Source organism: Colletotrichum truncatum (assembly GCF_014235925.2).
Source record: "Colletotrichum truncatum strain CMES1059 chromosome Unknown Contig_0008, whole genome shotgun sequence".
NCBI lineage: Eukaryota > Fungi > Ascomycota > Sordariomycetes > Glomerellales > Glomerellaceae > Colletotrichum > Colletotrichum truncatum.
Genome location: NW_027222405.1, coordinates 3682348 through 3701561, shown reverse-complemented (window position 1 = coordinate 3701561; position 19214 = coordinate 3682348). Strand labels below are relative to the sequence as shown.

The following is a 19214-nucleotide window of genomic DNA, read 5'->3' as shown; positions in this document are numbered from 1 at the left end:
CTCGGAGAATAGACTTCAAGATGGCATGCTAATTAATACCACACTACAACGCGGGAATCCGTAGCGAGAAGGACAGAAAATAGACGAGTAGGCAGAAAGTGGAGACAGTATGGGCTTCAAGGAGACCATGGCACAAATTCAGGAATGTGCATGTAATCAGCTTTAGTTGCGCTTTCGGCTTCGCCGCCAGGCGTAATAAATTGTGTATGTGTATAGTGTTAGAGTTGGCTCGTGTTACAGTATGTAACGTCTCTATTAAAGTGCGTGTTCTGTGCGTCGGAAGCATCATTCGGCTATGCAGAGCTACCAGAAACCGGAAAGCTCACCTGCGAGAATGTCTACAAATGACTGCGACGGCTTGTTCCTAAAAACAAAGTAACAACCCCGAAACTGACTTCGGTGGCGGCTGCTACTACTCGAAACCGACGGTTGAGCCCATAACCCTGTTGAAACTGTCCCTGTTGAAACCGTCCCTGTTGTTGTACAGCCCAGCAGTAGAACCTATGGTCGCCGCCGGATTCTTAACCTCGTTTCCAGGTTAGTAGTATAATGGGCTGACAACTTCAAGTCTTTGTAGTCTTCATTCGGAATAGTAGTGCTTCTGTTGGAACAAATTACTTCCTCCTAAAATCGGTGTAATACCGTATAGTTATGCATCTGTGGCGACCTACTGCAAGCATAATTCGCTAGGTTTGCTCCCTTATTTTGTATGCTCTGACCCAGAACTGGGACTGCAAAAAGATACCATAGTTTAATGACTTCCACGGCTTCGTAGGGTCGCACAAAACCAAATCATACCTCCGCAGCAGCTGCTTCCAGCCTTAGCATATCGCCCTGACCAAAGTCATCAACCTAAACGCAGCAGCAACTTACCTCAACAAAAACTTTCTGCAGCTCCATCATTGCCACGTTTCTTCCCAAGCACTTCCATTTCCCATGTCCGAAAACGAGCTCAAGTGTTGTTTCCATCGACCTCAACCTCTCCGCATCCGCCTCAAGCCATCGATCTGGCCGGAAGTCGTCTGCGTCCTGTCCCCAAATCTTAGCTCGACGGAAGATACCCCATGCACCATACCCGATTCGAGTTCCCTCTGGCAAGTAGACGCCCTTAAACGTGTCACCGCCTTTGGGGACCTCTTTCGACATCTGACCTACAACGGCTGGGAAAATCCGCAAGCCTTCCTTAATTACGGCTTGCAGGTATTTCATCTTTCGAGCTTCCGCCTCCTTTACGACCGGCCAAGACGGCCGTGCTTCTTGGATCTCCGCGCAAAGAGCCATATGAATACGTCGGTTGGTGATGATATGAAGTAGTGTAGCTCGTATCGCCGTTGCCGTCGTGTCCGAACCAGCTAGTCTGCCAAAAGGAGTCAGCAGAGTCTCGAAAGAGGAACACGGAGGGGAAGTTAAATGAGTCGCACATCTGCATGAGAATCTCCGATGACGCCTCCTCCTGTGTCAGCCCGTGTGCTACAAACGAACCAAGCATATCCTGCTTTGTTCTCTTATTAGGCCCAAAGCGTTCGCTCGCAATTTCTTTCGCCATCCTGCCAGTGATCATCAGTCATGGTGGTCTTCGACAACGCGCAAAGAGGTTGCAAGGAAACAAACGACCCAGACGGCCAGCCCTTGATCAGTACATAACTTGAGGCAAGACGCACCGGATCAGCTTCCCAAGGCCTGTAGTATCACTTTCCGAAGGCAACAGCCGCCGGAGCAAAGGCCACGACAGCATAGACAGTATCCAGGGCAGGACGGCCGCAACGACGATGTTCGGCATGCTTTTTTCTGTCGCGTGGATGTAGTTGTGAACATCCGAATCGGACGTTAGATCGCCGAACGGCCGTCCGAATGCGAGATCGGAGATGACATCGAGGGTAAAATACTGCGCCTTCAATCCAAAGTCGAACCGCTTGTTCTCGGAAGCATATGTATCAATCAGACTCATGAAGCGGAGAACATTTTCGTCTATCTTGGCTTCGAGGTTGGCGACTTCTTTGCCAGAGTACTTTGCCGCAGGTGTTAATATTCCTAGTGGAAGGGCTATGTGACAAAGAGAAAGATGTAACGCACCCCTCCCGCCATCTGAGACCGAAGCTTGGTATGTGTTGCATCATCTCGGGTAGATAACACGTTGTCGTGCTGGGGATCTAGTCTCATGGCATTGTACCAGTCTGAACGCGTGTATTTTGTGCGCACACCGAGCATATGCCTCATGAGGTCCGGGTCGCTCGTTACAATATCCCTCGGACCAACTCGGACAAGAGAACCTGTGGAATGTTTTAGCAGTTTTCAATGAGTCAGTTAAGTGCTGAAGACGTCGCGTCTACCGTATTGCTGGTTTGCCTCGTAGAACTTCAGGTGCATGTTGCCGCTGTATACCGCTTGCAGAAGCCACCACTGAGAGAAGCCCGCGGACGGAGGACCCCGTATGTGTCGTAGCCGTACGTACTGACGAACTATCAGTGCAACGGCATACAAGGCTGCACCCCCCACCATAATAGTTGTGCAAATGCTGCTATGCCACATCGTGAAGTTGGCCTGATCGCATGCCAGCGGTATGAGACGATGGGTGACAGCGACTGCTTGGCTTTGGCACCGTGGGCCTAGAAAACAAGCAGAGATTCAGTAAATAGTGTCTTTTGGCGGTAATCTTCTGTAATGTTTCGCATTCGATGCGGATGTACTTAACTAATAGGTCGTAATGGCATGGTGCATGTAGTTAGCGAACCATCACGCGTACGCCAGTTGTGGCTTCATGTAAAACGACTTAACGGCCACTTTGAGTCGCGGCGTGTTCTAATCTTCCAGAGCTGTTTCCGGCCCTTCTGGTGCCCCTACTGAGGCCACATCTACCCGAGACAGCAGGGGAGGCAACATCAACATTACAGTTACTGCACCGCGTGCCCGTGCTTTCCATACACAGCGTCCTTTCTGGATCCCTCACATCATCTGTATAAATACGCAAACAAAACACGCCGGCGTCCAATTTTCTCGCAGCCCGACGCAGATTCGCCCCCTTGCTACGCCGTAACAATGGGTTGTAATCCCTCGAGGCCTTCGGACAGCTCACAACCGGACCTGAGTCATAGCCCCTTTGTCCACTATCCGCCAACTGTAATCCGTCCACCCCGCTATTCCTTCAATGATCACAACGAAGCGTGTCGCGTACTGCGCCTTTGGGAAGCACGAGGCGTAAAATCTCGCAGCTTCACGTACGTAGTCTACGTGATCAATAACAGTCTGCTCGACAAGTCACAGACACTCGCTCAGGCGAGATTGCTGGGCCATATAAAACAGCTAGCGGCTATTCATGGTCTTAGAGTTTTGGTCAAATGTCTGGATTATCTGTCCGAAAGCGATGACGATCCGGATGCCGCAGAGGAAAAACAGATGTATCTAGGCATACTAGCGGCCACATCTAAGGCAGACATAATCCGTATGTGGGACGAAAGACCAGCATCCGCCATTTACCAAGACCTCGAAGACATCACAACCGCCGAGCAGCGGATAAGCACCGTCATCGAAAAGATCAGATGGAACAGGGATATAGGTGACGTAGATGTCAAAAACCAGATCGAGCCCGAGGTCGTTGCCGCTCTTTCACGGTTTGCTAAGAGTTGGACGTTGGACGAGTTCTTGGAATCGCAGGATCAGATTATGAGCGAGCCCTCGACCGTGAATGCAGCGGGTATATCGAAACTGCAGGCCCAATTTATTCTGCAAGCCCAAGTCGCCCAAGCAAGCCTCATCAGTGACAACGGCGCGACGCCGACCGTCGCAATCAGCTTTTTGCCGGACGAGATTCCCAATGTGACGCTCATCAACATAAAAAAGCAGCTAAAGGCTGTCTTCGTGCCGCTGGCGAAACGAGTAAAAGAGTCCGAAAAGTCCTTGCGCCAAGACCTATATACTATGCAGCTGGTCTCTCTCGGGACCAACCACAGCAAGGGTGGCCAGCAGTGGAGAGAACTAGATGACCTCGAACAGGCCGGCATGGATATTATTGATCATCTGCACCTGGACTCGGGCCAGATGCTACTACGCGGCCCGGGTCCTCGGCTCGGCCAAAAATTGTTGCTGGGATCCGTCGACCCCGTCATTGACCGGGGTAGAGCAAAGGGAAGGCCGGAAGAGGATCTGTATGGCTCAGGAGGTTCGCAAGTGATCCGCGAAGATATGGATGCTTGCATTTGCCAAAAGCCGAGTATTGTACCGGGCCCTGAGTATATCCGGTTGGATCAAGATGCCTAAGACGAAGCGAGACGAAGCAACTGTAAAGACGTGCCTTCGTTAGCTACGGTACCCACGGCAAGAGCCACAACTGCTGCTTTAGTTTTCTTAATAAATGCGGGCCTCATTCTAGCCCTTAATAAGTGGGGTTGTTGCTACCTCCTGGCAAGAGAATAGAGTGGGAAGTTGTCCATAAACGGCTTTGTCCTATGACGTTACCTATCTCTATTGTAACGAGGAAAAGGAACCAGTTTTGCCGCGTCGGCTTCCACGTCGACGTAGGTTCCGTGTTGTTGTATGGCCGAGTGTGACGGCAATGGTGCGTGCCGTCTTGACATCGTGTGAGAGCCAGATGTTGCTCTTCTAATGTTTGTTGCTTTTGCCGTACCATGCACGAGCTGGTGATGCTGCGGCTTTCTCCCTACATGGCATTGTAAACCTTGGACTGGCTTCCGATAGAGAAAAAGGACGTTACCACATCTACATGCCCATATATTAGCATTGTCTCGGCCCAATGTGAGATGCAACGCAGGAAACCAAGACGATCAACAGAAAATCACACAGACCATAGAGTAGTCCACTCTGCATCAGCCAAAGTGCCAACACCTGCCGTCGAAACAGACATGTCTTTCGATCTTTCCTGGCCCAATGCGACTATGCGCGCTGTCGTTTACCAGGGCACTCCCTTCCAAATGACTGTTGAAGACGTCGCCAAGCCCGCAATTCTCAACGAGACCGATGTCGTTGTGAGGATGACAACCGCGGGCATTTGTGGATCCGACCTGCACACCTATCGTGGCTACATGAGCGGTGTTGTGCCATATATTATGGGCCACGAGGCTGTCGGCTACGTCTCAGAGGTTGGCGAGGCAGTGTCTTCCCTCGCCGTAGGGGACTATGTCATTATTCCCGATACTGTGTCTCCGGACCAGCTGGAGATGGAGCCGACGTCGAAGGAATATTTTGGCTTTGGTAACAGCCAAATGGGTCTTGGTGGGCTTCAAGGTACGAGAAAGCCCTGCTGAGCAACTTTACTCTCGACATTCTAGACGGCCGTGTCCTAATACTAGGGTTCATAGCCGAGTACGCGAGGGTCCCCTTCGCCGAGGCCAACTTGATCCCCATCCCTCTGACCCATGAAACCGCCAACTCGACGATCGAGCGTGACTACCTTACTGTTTCGGATATCTTCGCTACGGGCTGGGCCGGCATCGACTACACCGGCTTCCAGCCCGGTGATTCCGTCGCCGTCTTCGGGGCGGGTCCCGTCGGGCTGCTGTCCGCTTACTCGGCCATCTTGCGCGGGGCTTCCAAGGTCTACGTTGTCGACCACGTCGAGGAACGGCTCAAGCTTGCCGCTTCTATCGGAGCTATCCCTATCAACTTTGCAAAGGACGATCCCGTTGACCAAATCTTGGCGCGCGAACCGCGCGGGGTGATGCGCACCGTCGACTGTGTTGGCATGGAAGCTCTGAACACCGACCTGGAAATGGACGAAAGCGTTGTCGTGCAGCAGATGATTGATGTGGTGCATTTTGGAGGAGGCATCGGCCAGCTGGGCGTCTATAAGTCTCAGGCCAGCTCACCTGGTGCGCCGTACGGTAGCACCATGTCGCCTACGATCCCCTTTCCCATCGCGACCTTTTTCGCCAAGGGTCTGAGCTTTCGAACGGGAGCCGTAGACCCAAAAAAGTACGCCCCTATGTTGATCGATCTCATCAACAACGGTAAAGCCCATCCTAGCTTCGTGATTAGTACCGTTATCAGCATTGAGGATGCGCCAAAGTATTACGACCGCTTCAATAGCAAGAAAGAGACGAAAGTAGCCATCTACTTCGCGGAGTAATGCGGCACGAGCGTAAGAAGGTTGGGTTGTGTAGTTAGGCATCATCGCGAGATTCAATACAATTCACAAGAACTACTTCACAGACGCCAAGCCTCCATTATATACAGGATAACTTATTGGGCTTCTTTTAACAAGTGATGAAACAGCTTGCCTGGCTACCCCTTGTGTTGAAATTGGGCCCCATGTTGCTAACCACTTCAGCCCTTTCGCTAAGGCCGTGCCAGGCCGATATTCCGTGTTCCATTTCCCAGCTGTACACCGAGTCACCACACTGCTTGGCAGACGTGGCCATCCCATATCTGGCCATCTCAAGTGAAGTAATGTGGTTCTAGCGGGTTTATTCATCATGGAGGGCCTCCACAAAAACGCATCTGGCTACCGCTTGTGAAAAAGCTGACAACCATAAACCACTCCGATGTTGTAGAGAGTCTTATGTGATTGGACCTGGGGCAATCCATCATGTGCGTGCGCTTGACAGTCCGTAGCGCGCAACCAGCCAAGGAAGGGCCTAGGGTACTACGTAGTAGATAGAGATTTGGGTTCCACTAGTTTGATGAGTGCGGCGGTGATTTTGGTCTGCGGGGCTTTGCAGTCCCGCCCTTTTCTGCTGCTTGCATGTTAATTATGGGTAAAGTTTGCATTATATCCTTTATAGAGGTATTCTTTTATCGAAGGCATAAAACAAGACTCGCCTTCTCTCCCCAAGCGAAGCCATTTCTAGTAGTTATTCCTTCCTCTACGTTTTTTTGTTGAATATGACCGACAGACATATGCCTCAACCTAACTACGAGAGTTCCCAGACGAAGTCAAGACGTGAGGGTGAGCGTCCGCTTGAGCTATACAAAAACAGCCAGGCGGTATTCGAACATAATACTCAGCCCAGAGAAGGCGAACACAACCTCCAAAATAAACTTGCCGACATGTTGCGATCTGAGGGCTGGATTTGCATACCCCCTTCAATCAGTATTGCCATCACTCCCATGTGTAATTGACGGATAGGTTGCTAACAAATTCGACCACATTAGACTCAGCCATTGCCAGGCCCGAGAACCCCGAGAGGAGAGTCTTTGAACCGTGTTTTAACCCGGAAAATCATTCCAACCCACGAGCTTCCCAGCAAGCTAGACAAAAGCCGAATCAGAAAAACACCGCTGGAGGAGAAATGGAACGGGTGCTGACTTCGACCGGAAACGCAATGTCCATAAATAGTCTCGTTGAAGTGCTATAAAGTTGTCGACCAACATCTTGATCCGAAGCTAACAGATCTAGCAGACTCATACGCCAGTCGAAGGACATCAAGACAACATGACAATGCAGCCCATGACCAATATTAAAGCTTCGCGAGGGCGAGTTTGCTACGGTACACAACTAACGACAGGAGACCAAGGTCATAGCCTCGCGAGCGTTGTAAGCATATCTTGTCGCTTCACTATGTTGTTGACTAATATTATTATGTAGGCTGAAAGACTAGCTACATCTTCCATCCCCCTCAAACGCCAGAACTTCTTTGCAATGACTTTCAATGGTCACTTAGTTGTATTTTGTACACAACCACCCGAGGTCAATATGAATGATCTCTTCTTGTTAGGTTCCATTCCATTATGCCGGCTTCGCCGCTGGAAACGGAATTACAGCAGTAATTCGAGGTTCCAGGGCGGTCGCGGCATTTTTGCGGGCACTTACATGCAACCGAACGAAGCAGAAGCATGCTGCATTAGTGTTAAAGCGGGTGCAGATGTGGAAAAAGCACTTCAAAGTATCAAATCCGAAATCGAAAAAAGGAGTCCCGAGTAGGAACTCTTCGTAATTACTGGTCCTGTGGTCTCACGAGACAAGCCTCCGGTGCCATTGTGTGCCTCATTCTCTGAATGTTTTGCTACTATACATAGTTAGATACTGTACGTGAGACAAATCGTTCTCCTTTTGAGTCACTGCTTACAATGTTGGTATGCATCTTTTCAGAGCTCATCAACGTGGCAGGGGCGTTCAACTGGGTACCCATCAAGCTCGGATGGAACAACAACTTCAGCCCATGCCTATCCATGTCGCTCAACAGAAGTAAGTGTCCACCGCTACATTCTGGAGCCGCTTTCTGCCTCAGAAAAGGATGTGTCCGCCGTGGTCGTAAAATAGCAAGAGGGAGCGTACGGAAGCGCGTCACAGGGTGAGTTGTCGAACCCGGAGCTAACAAAGGCACCCGCACCGACCGGCAGCGAAGGCATTGGTGGATCCGTAATGCCTCAGATGGTAGCTACTTCCTAACGCCCTTGGCGGCGGCGACGCTGTCTCTTCTGAAGGGAAGTTGGCTCGTATGCTGTGGCGGCACGATTGAAGAAGCTTCTGACCTCAGACGCTTGTTGGATCTGTCGGCGTCGGCGCCTGGAAACTGTCCTTCACGGCGACGCCTCTCTAAGGTGTTGAAATGAACCGTTAGCAACCGACCTCACGGCTCTCGCACATTCGTCTCGACTATCGGTCCCTTCCACAAACGCCCATGGTCCTTTCGGTATCTGCTGCTAATGAACATGTTTTTACAGACGTCGCGCCGCATCGGCGTTATGACTGGCAATGCGCTATTGAGCTTCCCCCGGCTGGGCTCCAACTAGCTTCATCGACTTCCTCCCCGACTTCATTACTGCCAAGGCGCCCACGGTCCAACGGTGCTTGGAGAACATGGAAGATGAGCTCGCAGAACGCATGGTGCAGGATTGTGAGCTCAACAACTTCAGCCGCGATAGCGAGATCTACAGGAACTTGAAGGATACGACCGCAGTGAAATGTCCGGATTCATAGAGCGTTAGCATAAATGACGAAGCCTTCGCCCCGTTCCCCTGCATGATAGATCTCTGTTAAAAAGACTCTCATTTAAAACTGCCAACCTTCCGGCCCCGGTTTAGTAACAGTTGTTTGATGAGAAGGAGCCGTGTCCGATCTAGCAAGCGATGTTGCCAAAACCAGCACCAGAACAGAACGTCCCGTCGCCAACAACGGCGCCACAAATATCCTAACTATGAACGACGAGACAGCGCTTGAAGCATTGCAAAGGACAAAGACAATGGCACAATAAATGTGCCCATCAGAACCCTAGCTGTTTTAGTCGTTTTGAATGCTATGTATGATAAGCTTTTAGTGCGGGGAAATCTACCTACAGACTCCACTGTAACACTGCCCACCACCGGACTTAATCGGTCCGGTTTCGCGTCGTTCGGCTCACATTAGGCAAAGCGCTGTGGACGCTTTTTCTTTTCTTGTCTTCTGTATCCGTGCCTGCCCAACTTAAAGTGGATGAGCCAAATGCGAAATCCAATTAAAATACGAGTTATAGGCTGGGGGCTGGTCAGTGAGATAGTTGTCTTTGCTCATACACATCACTTCTGAGCTGTTCCGTGCCGCATCAACTCTCACGTTTATTGCCAACTTTTGTGGATGCATGGCTACAAGTAGGACATCAACAAACTGAGAGGAATTTATAGCTTATTGTAAGTCAAGCAAAATCAGAAACAAGGTTACGTGAAATCTAATATAGTGAGTGTTATGCAAGCAGTACATCGATGGAGTACAGCCCTGGAAATCCGCTCACATTCATTGTGGGCATGTGAAGCAGCTTGTTTTCGACTGGCCGACGACGCGCGACCGTCCCCAAATCAGAGACAGCATCTGATGTCTGCTTCTCTTTTACCACCGGCAAACCGCTAGCGCCTGATTCTCGGCCGTTTACGGCTTGCCTCATCAATATCATTCTCTCGACATCGCTTCTTGCGGTGGTCAGACGTCCCGAAGCACTGATCGAGCTTTTGGCTCCGCACCAGCTGCTGAACGGTAAATGGTGAGCCACTGATGTTTTGGCCCTCGTCTTGGTTCTCCCACAGGCAGATGGGCAGAGACTCCTGCAGACTGGCCACACGAAATCTCACCTCCAAGAAGAAATGGCCGTCTGGACAGATGATCGGATACGACGCAAAGTCAACCGCTACTTCGTGGCCGCCGACCAAAAAGTAAGCCTTGCTTCTAGCAAGTTGCGACAAGAATACCTTCAAAGTTTCGGAGTGGGCACGCAGCTGGCAACGTATGTGTCCGCGGCACTCGTATCCTCCATCAGAAAACAAATATGGCTGTGAAGCGCGCAACTCAAAGACGAACAGATGGGCCCTGGCACAACGCCCTAGCCGCTCGAATGATGGTAGGCCTCGAAAAGTACATTCATCATCACGTTCAGGGTCGTCAAAGCTGGTCAGACTATCCAACGGCGGTTCGGGGCCGTCGAACTCGACATCAAAGCGGAAGAATTCACCTGACCGACCAACCTTCTTGTGCGCCACAAGCCGTTGCCAGGCGTTCTTGTCGCTTCGAAGAGCCCTAAAGGCCCGTTCCAGGCGGAAGGGGAAGTAGGCCTGCCATCCCCCGTTGGACTCGTACGCTGGGTGTTCTTCTTCGCGAGAGGAGCCCGTACCCGCCGAGACAAAGAGGCTTGGATCGGCGGCTTCGGGGAAAAGGGAAGCCACCTCTTGCAGAGCGATCGACGAGGGATTGTTAACAACCAAGCCGCCGTCTTGGAATGTGCCGAGGCCGTGGATAGTCCGAGGCGTAAAATAGCTGTGCGACTCCGTCAGCAACCTCCGTCAGCAACCTCCGTCAGCAACCTCCGTCAGCAACAATCGATTTCAACCGAGATCGATGTTGATTTTGCGATGACATGGTCAGTACTAACTACGGAGCTGCAGTTGCACACCGAACGCTATAAGTCACGTCAGCCATGACAAAGACATGTTGCAAGCGTAGCTTATAGACACTGAGAGACCACGCACATCTCCCATAAGGATGCCTGTTCGCCACTGTCTCTCGTCGTCAACACCTCATAGCCTGCGAAGACCATCAATCAGCATCGGGTTGCGCCGTCAGACCGTATCATCGGAAATAGGAAAAACTACCCTGATCTCCGCCCCGTTGGCCTAATCCGTTGTAGTTGGTGAAGATGCAGGCTGTCGCATCTTTCACTGTAGCGACTGTCATACCGACCATAATGCCCATCGCGTCGGCAGCCGAGTAGTCGGCGATGGTTCTGTCCGAGCCAAACATGTCTCGCAACGCCTGCTCGATGTGTCGCGACGGATACCTGCTATCGAAAAGGAGCAAGCCTGCGGCACGAATTATCGTTTTGACAAACGGAACCTGCATTATCAGTCGTGTCAGAGGACCTATGATGGGGATGGATGGGCTCCCGCGGGGCGTGAATGCCTGGTTCGAAAGAGACTCGAAGCGGGCAATGCACTCGTCCACCGTCCAGCCGTTGATGCAGAGAGCACCGGCGCTGATTGCGCCTGCCACGGCGTGTCAGCCAAGACATTAAGTCACACACGCGATGGGACCATTTCACGACAAACCTGAGCTCGTCCCGAAGACGACGTCAAAGTTCTGTTGCACAGGGTGGCCCGGCAAGCCAATGGCGTCTTCAAGCTGCTTCAACAGTTTTAGGGGGTACTTTCCCCTCGTGCCGCCACCGTCAATACACAGCACACGGACCGACGCGGTGTCCGGCTTCACTCGTATCTGCATGCCGACATTTCGTCCGCAAAGAAGACACTCATCGACCTCGACCAGCCACGGATCAACCGTGCTCACAGCACCAAAGGTCTTCACACAATTCATGCACTGGCCGTGGCCGCATTCGGGGAAGAACTGCGGGCGACGCCGTAGACATTGAAAACATGTGCTGTCAGACCGGAGCCGTCGCCAGTCCTCTGTGAAGGCGGCGACGAGCTGGCGATGGAGGGACACCGCGGACTGGCCCGCCGTCAGCTGCCGGAACATACGAGCCATCTGGGTCTCGATCATATTGGAGAACTTCGACGGCAAGATGAATTCGGTAGATCCGTCGTGCGCCAAGACGGCTGCGCCACACACGTTGTAGCACACATCTTTGTAGAACATCTTGAAGACCTCTCGCGGATCGAAGACTATGTACGGTCAGTGAAAGTCAGAGGTTATCTATCCAGAGCCCGCGTACGTACGGTGCATGTCTGGGGGATAATGGTCCAGCAGAAAGCTGGAGGCGATGACAGGCACGGCAAATCGTTTCAACGCCTCGACAGAGTCGCAATGCGTCAGAAACCGCGCGAGATGTGCTTGTAGATCTTCTGCTATCGGGTTATCCAGCCGAGAGATGGCGAGAAAGTCGAGGGGCGGAGCGTCGGCATCACCAAGGTGCTCCGCGGCGTGGCGTATAAGACCGGCGAGATGGGTAGCTGAGAAAAGGCAATAAGCAAGGACGCGCTCAACCCTTTTAGTCTCTGTCATGTAGGAAAGCTCATTGCTCAGGATATCCCAACGCAGGGAATGCAGATGGCGTCGCAGAGACTTGGGAGACGTGTCGGCCAGGCTGATGACTCGGAGGCCATGGAAACGTTCGGATACATGAGCGTCTGTCCTCTTGCGGACGGCATGTAACAACTGACTGCGTGCAGAGTTCTCTTCGCCGCCGTTCGTGACGACCACTAACCATGGACGCACCGACGACGTCGATGGTGACTCTAGATCCAGCCACGACGCAAGCCGCTGGGCGACAATCTCTACGCCGCCGATATCATCGGCAAACAAGCAGACGACATCTGCAAAGGGGAAAAGCATGCGGTTATAGACACGGTCGCCGGCTTCCACCGCTGTGGACGGAATGGCTACGCTGAGCGAGGTTGATATCGACCTCGTCACGAGTTCATGACAGAGCGGAGATTTTCTTGGCCTCCCGAGCCGTTTGTGGGGCGGGATATCGGCATCGGCAATCAAGGTGGGCCTGCCGCCGGCGGCGCCGACAGGAGCTAGAGAGAGGTGGATCTCGCCATGACCCCGGGTCGTGTTTGGCCTGGTGATGTCCACTCCAAGTCTTTGCATTACGATCCGCTTGGTCGCATTTCCAATCAACACCAGCGTACTTGGATATTGGCAGTCCGGACGTGGCAGACTGTCTAGCAGTCTCTTGGCACGGTCTGAACTTTCGATAACGTATGCCTGGTCTTTGGTTGCAAGGCGCAGCCAGCCGGTATGTTTACAACGGGTCATTTTCTGCCTTAGTTCAAGCTTTCCAGTCTATCACAGGGCAGACGACACGTCTGTTTTATAGTAGTAGTAGGCGGACGGTTCGAGCTGAAATGAGCTTTTTAGGCCTATATTTTACCGGAAGCCTGGATGCACTTCTGGCTGAGGGAACTTCATACAGCGAGGCTGGGTTGCACACACTAGATTACGTATGTACAATATAACGCTTCCGGAGGCAAAAGCTCCCTTAACTCTGAGACGGTTCTAGCTTCCAAAGGAGCCGGAAGATGCTCCCAAAAGTCGCTAGCGCATGGTCATACACTTGAGCGACGGAAGCCCTCTGAGATTGTACTGTGTGTATATGTATCTTACGGTAACATAAGACACTGTACATACAGTATGCGCGAAATTGTCTTGTCTATAGATTTGCCAAAGTAAACCCATAAAGGACTCATCAATCAGTCTGTGATCGGGAAAGGCTGCTCAAAGATAGAATAACCAAAACTAATCAATCGAATATACACACGCCTGCATGAACTACCTTGACTTTTGGCTTAGGCATGGCTTCTGAGACGACCTTTCTTTGCGTGTAAGCAAGAGTAACAAAGAGCGGAGATTAAACTTACGTTTGATCGGTGTGCAGTATCTCAGATACCCTTACCGCGGCGCGACTGGGAGTCCCTCCCGGCATCTTCTGATATCTTCTCGACTTCTTCCTCCTTTCTTCGCCTTTCTGATGCGGCTTTACGTCGCTGTTGAGATGCCTTTCCTTGCTCATCCAGGAAATCAGAGTCTTTTGGGTCAAGAATCTTTCTCCTACCTAGGAAAGACCAGTTAATCCGTGCTATGGAGATTGCTGAAACCAAACTCCCATCTCCCGTTGGGGAGAAGCCCCTTTCGGCTCGCATACGAGAGTCCTGGGAAAGCGGGCGATTCTGCTTCAACCTTGCATCGCGTAGCAGTTTCGACGTTGATGAGATCTACTGGAAGGCGTTGCATAAGGATGGTATAGGTGAGAGGTTGTTAGACAAAACGACCATCGAGGAGAAAGGCAGGTTTCTGAAGCTGAAGAAGGAACAACTCGATGATTACTGCAGAGAGAAGGAAATGACCCGCGTTTCGGGAGGTAGCATTCGGAGACACTGAAGGGTTTCGCGGTCTGGCCACAACTGGACTTCATAGTCAAAGCAGTGAACATGGATCCAGCTGAAAGGAGCACTACGAGACCAACTCCTCCCTAGTAACGATCCAGTACTGTATTGATCAATACCTTGGCATGTGACTCTATGTCTATCTAGGCCGCCAGATAGGCTGGGATCTCAGATATGTGATTTTCTCGCCGACGGACAGTGCTACCTGATATTGAAATACAATACTAGGCCGGCGCACGCGTACAATTCAAAAACGGAAAGCACCCATTGGCTAATCTCTAATCACTCAGCACTACCAGCCACATAACCTAAGCCCTCTAGTCGCATCAGGAACAAATATAAAAGGGCGTTCACTCCGTTCGGCTAACTTTCTTATTGAAAGCATCTGCACGTACCTGGCTTCTTACTCGAACGAATCATATTGTGAGACTTGTCTTCTCTATTTTCTAAACTGAGTAACGAAATGAGGTTGTGCCTGAATATGTTTTGTGGATGTAGTAGAACATACTCATTCCGTCCATTCTATGACGGGATGGTTCCGCAGTCAGCTGCCGGGTCACGTGCAGGTGGCCAGGCTTCACATTCGGCCACGAGGCCATCACGACAGAATATAAGCTTGTATTAGTAAGCAGGCCGCTGGCTTATCAAAATGAACTTTTCTGGTCGTGCTTATGTGAGCTCTCGCCTTACTAATACCTTTTGACCAATCGGAAAGCACTGTGCACCGTCCCGCACGCGAAAAAAGCCGGAAAAACGCTCTCTACGTAGTGCTCCGTACCAGAACCCTCGGGTGATGCATCACCTAGGCAACAATTGGAGCGGCCCTTCGCCCCATCACCCTATCAACTTCAACAAGTAACTCGCTACACCTAAACCCACCGTTTATACCTCCACTTCGACACGCCAAAGCATCAAAAAGCAACACGAATTGGAGACATGAACGATGTCGTCGCCGCCTGGCTTCAAGACGTGATTCAAGCCGAGCCTGCGGTACTCCCGTCTCCCCCGCCATCGCCAACACACTATAAGCGAAAAGCTACCCTGCAGCGCGAACCCGGCGAATTCAAACGTCCAGCTTTCGGTACAGCAATGAACGCACGCCAGCAGCGGGCGCTGCGGCGGAACAACAAGCGGGATACCAGCGGGGAAGACAGGGCCTCGTCGAGCGCGAGCACTAATGACGTGAGCGATGAATGCCCTGGGTCACCCACACCAACGTCACGGTATAGGCAACATGGAACAACACTGGTCGAGCCGGGAACGACGAAGACCAATGCTCGCGATTCCGATCTATTCTTTTCGCAGGCAAATCAAGCTTCGGCCTATACCATCGCCATCGGTAGCTCGTCATCTAAGTTGCAATCCCTCACGGCTCTTTCTGACGCTGCTAGCAAACAATCCCGCAGCCCGGTAAAAGGCATGGCTAGTCTGCAGTTTGCCGAAAAGCCAGTCCTCTCTGCTGAGCTCACAAGACAAGACCAGATCCCAACCGACATATCGAACCTGATCAAAGACATCAAGCGCATCAGGGCAGGGATAGCCATCGTTCCCAAAGCAATGCGACAGAACATTGAACATGCAATTGAAAGCATCTCGCTGCTCGAGCCAGAACTCGACGAAAAGAATATTGATAATGCACCTGCGATGAGGCCGGACCGTGAGTTACAATACGAGTTGGATACACTGTGCTGGGTTGTGCGTGACACGAAGAATGCTCTCAGCCACGACCGCTCTGAGGCGCACTGGAACGAGCGCGTTCATTCCCGCATTCTGATTGCCGCAATTGAGAGAGACCGCGATTGCGACGTAGTGGATGGCTGCTTTGTTAGTGTGCTCAACTCAACACAAGCTACCATCGCCCCGGCATGTATACCCCGTCGAGGTCCCAATATCGATATGGAGGCGAAAATGGTCGATTATTGCATCTGCATTTCTGATCAGGATGTAGAGACAGCTGCGCGGAAAGCCGTTAGCACGCAGTCATGGTCTTCAGCGCACCGCACACCGAGCTCCGCGAGCGTTGCCTCATCAGCTAGCGCCGCCAGCATGACGAAGAAAAGGAAACTACCGTCGCTGCCCGAGTCAATCAATCACACCGAGTACGCGCCTTTGACACTGAGCCCGATCACCGTGAGCATCGAGACTAAGAAGCCCGGTGGGTCTGAGGATGCGGCTAAGGCGCAGCTTTCCGTGTGGGTTTCGGGCCAGATTAATCGGCTGCATCAGTTTCTTGGGCCACAGCCTGTTGGTATTACGCTGCCGCTACTATGCGTGTCTGGGTCCGTGTGGCAAGTGTTATTTGCGGTTGAAAATTCTGACTATATTGTATGTGTGTTTTCCTTTGTTTCGGAGACGCTGCTAATGGTTGCAACTGCAGGAAATTCTTCATTCCTTTCGGTTAGATGCGGTGACACTTCTCGGGTGTTACCAAATCGTGGCTTTATTGCGCGCGTTAAGGACATGGAGTGAGACGGTGTTTCGGGATTGGTTCCTTGAGTCATTCTTAGCGCAATAGAAACTTGAAGCGCTAAGCATTCACAATACGATCATGGGATGACGGGCTGGGTGACAGCTGCACTAGGCCACCATAATCATTCTTGGCGTCTGATCACTTTATGTCCTAGTTTTCTTACCTTTCCCCTCGATAATCCGACGTGTGGCTATACGGCCACAATTGTTTTACCTATATTATCCGCAGTCCAAGCCTGATCTCTCTTTTTGTGCGAATCACATTTGCTCTCGAAGATCTTGGGGCTTGGTGAAGCCCCAAAATCTAATATGACCTACCCAGCCAAGATCGCACAACGACGTAATTCATAATTTCCCATCTCTTCCTGCTTTTTGTAAAAGTGAGTTGAGTACCGAGCTTGTAGAACGGTTCGAATGGCAGACATTCCCATGTTGTTATAAGAAGAACTTTTTGTGGTCGCCTTACTGCTGGCTACCATAGTGAAACTCTAGGTTCCCGGAGGGTAATCAATCAAGCCACATAGTCCACAGCTCCAAACCACCATCACTAAAGATGTCAAGTAGATAATTCAGCGAAGCCCAAAACGCCTTTTACTGTTGAAGAAGCTTCAATTAAGATCAAGTAGCCGGTCAGTCGGCCAAGGCTACATTTGATCCAAACTGACCGCAGAAGCGAAACTGGCCCTGTTTGAGCCCTTTTGTGCTTCTTAGATGCCGGTGGGTCTGATGGGTCCCTTCGTAGCCCAATCATGTTAGGAACTGTTAAAGATAGTACGGGGTTATACAGCCGTGTTCGAAATCGGTTTCGTGCTTTACACACAAGAAACATTGTTTTCCTGGACATTTTGGTATCAACCTGCTGATGAGGTACACAACGGTCCATGCAAAGTACTTGTTAGAAAAGCGACAAGACTCTATGTGTAAGCCATAATCAGCTCTTTACTTTACAGCTATTGGGCCAAGCGCCCACAATAGCTGCCACTGTAGGTACCCTTTTCTATCTGAAAAGTATTATGGAGACGTCCACAACTACTGTTTCAGTAAGCAGGTCCATTGTTGTCTTTTGGTTGGAAGCGCCAGAAGAGTAATGCCGGAAACCGATTTCGAATTCAACTGTAACGACATTGCGATGCAGTTTAATTAAATTTACTGTCCTGGATTACTGTACCAGAAACGATGACACGTATAGCCGTGATGGGTTCTAGGTACCAAAATGTTTCTTCTCACAATTCGCCTGAACTTGGAAGAATATGACTTTTTCAATTTGCGTTGGTACCGCTCGATCAAAAAGCTAGTTCAGGATCTGTCAACTTCAACCTTGAGGCTGTCTAAGTGGATTCAACAACATGCATTTCTGCTGACCGCTTTCTTTAGGAAAGTGGGCCTCCTGGCATACTTGCCTGCGAACGTAGTATTCGTGGATGAGGGAGCAATTACTGGCTCAATTAGCTGCAATTTTGATAGGTCCAGCCGAAATGCACAATTTACTACGTAGTAGGGATCGTGGAGCAAAAAGTGGCCTCAGTGGTGTGTGTACTAATTATGTGTAAGCCTATGTGGGGAGGAGACATGGGCCGCAGACTCTGCGAGAGTTGCACGTGTAGAATGGAGGCGCCAAGGCCAATCAGCTGTCTAATAGGCCTAGCCCATGTTCGTTGTTGTTGGCCTGTCTGAATCATTACTACGTAGTAGTTTCCCTTCGTCTCTCCCCACTTTGCCATCATGAAAATTGAGGCATGGGCCGCCGAGACGACTGGGCCGCAATCTACGGAATACTCCATCCAGATAGATAGGAGAGAACCGTTCTGACGACGGCAGTCTGACCAATCAACGATTCATAATTGATCCATCTCTCAACCTACGCGGAGTGTATGGGGTACATAAGCGCGTCAGTTGAGCATTTAGCCACAGAGACAAAGACCCATATCACAGTTATTAAAGAGGCCACCCGCCCCTGTTGTCGGATGATTTGCATGCGAGTGTAAATTCCACCAGCTTCAATCACCACAAAGGCCTTGGCCATAACGTATCACTCGAGAAGACGCAAGACGGCGTCGCCCAAGAATCGCGTAACATCAAAACGACCGATGTTGTCGGAAACGACTCCAATCTGACATACGATCCCTTACATCGCATCTCAGCCATGGCACACGTTCAGAGAGATTTCGCCTACGTTGACATCGACCGCATTCCAACACACGATTGCGGCATCTGCAAGGGTCACTTTTCCTCACCAACATGTGGTGATGTTCAGGCCATCTACGTGACCTCCCTGGGAAACGCATAGGGTTGGGTAATACCCGCGGGTACCCGTATGGGTAGTACCCAAAACTACCCGTGGGTAGTTTGGGTAAACCCGAATTACCCACGGGCAGTCCCACTATATTTACCCGCGGGTTGAAAGGCCCGTGGGTAAAACGACCCATGGGTTACACTACCCACGGGTAATTTTGCTACCCACAAGAAACGCGGGAAATACTATAACT

General features: G+C 51.0%; 6 protein-coding genes across 6 annotated transcripts; 4 read left to right on the top strand and 2 right to left on the bottom strand.

Annotated features, from left to right (window-relative positions):
- Positions 1-686: 686 nt before the first annotated feature.
- On the bottom strand, positions 687-2499 carry CTRU02_212503 (cytochrome p450; the record flags this gene model as incomplete). The annotated part of the gene is made up of 6 exons (XM_036723925.2): positions 687-809; positions 874-1357; positions 1422-1547; positions 1662-2008; positions 2074-2270; positions 2331-2499. 6 exons carry the CDS (start codon positions 2497-2499, stop codon positions 687-689), a joined length of 1446 nt encoding a protein of 481 aa, XP_036584608.2.
- A 537-nt stretch (positions 2500-3036) lies between these two features.
- CTRU02_212502 (uncharacterized protein) lies at positions 3037-4254 on the top strand (the record flags this gene model as incomplete). The annotated part of the gene is made up of 1 exon (XM_036723926.1): positions 3037-4254. One exon carries the CDS (start codon positions 3037-3039, stop codon positions 4252-4254), a length of 1218 nt encoding a protein of 405 aa, XP_036584609.1.
- Positions 4255-4754: 500 nt separating this feature from the next.
- CTRU02_212501 (alcohol dehydrogenase protein) lies at positions 4755-6079 on the top strand (the record flags this gene model as incomplete). The annotated part of the gene is made up of 2 exons (XM_036723927.1): positions 4755-5238; positions 5304-6079. 2 exons carry the CDS (start codon positions 4755-4757, stop codon positions 6077-6079), a joined length of 1260 nt encoding a protein of 419 aa, XP_036584610.1.
- Positions 6080-9771: 3692 nt separating this feature from the next.
- On the bottom strand, positions 9772-13132 carry CTRU02_212500 (uncharacterized protein; the record flags this gene model as incomplete). The annotated part of the gene is made up of 5 exons (XM_036723930.1): positions 9772-10672; positions 10885-10939; positions 11008-11397; positions 11461-12033; positions 12088-13132. The coding sequence occupies 5 exons, from the start codon at positions 13130-13132 to the stop codon at positions 9772-9774; spliced, it is 2964 nt and encodes a 987-aa protein (XP_036584613.1).
- An 822-nt stretch (positions 13133-13954) lies between these two features.
- On the top strand, positions 13955-14254 carry CTRU02_212499 (phosphotransferase enzyme family protein; the record flags this gene model as incomplete). Its single annotated transcript, XM_036723931.1, has 1 exon — positions 13955-14254. One exon carries the CDS (start codon positions 13955-13957, stop codon positions 14252-14254), a length of 300 nt encoding a protein of 99 aa, XP_036584614.1.
- A 941-nt stretch (positions 14255-15195) lies between these two features.
- On the top strand, positions 15196-16774 carry CTRU02_212498 (uncharacterized protein; the record flags this gene model as incomplete). Its single annotated transcript, XM_036723932.1, has 2 exons — positions 15196-16584; positions 16637-16774. The coding sequence occupies 2 exons, from the start codon at positions 15196-15198 to the stop codon at positions 16772-16774; spliced, it is 1527 nt and encodes a 508-aa protein (XP_036584615.1).
- Positions 16775-19214: the final 2440 nt, after the last annotated feature.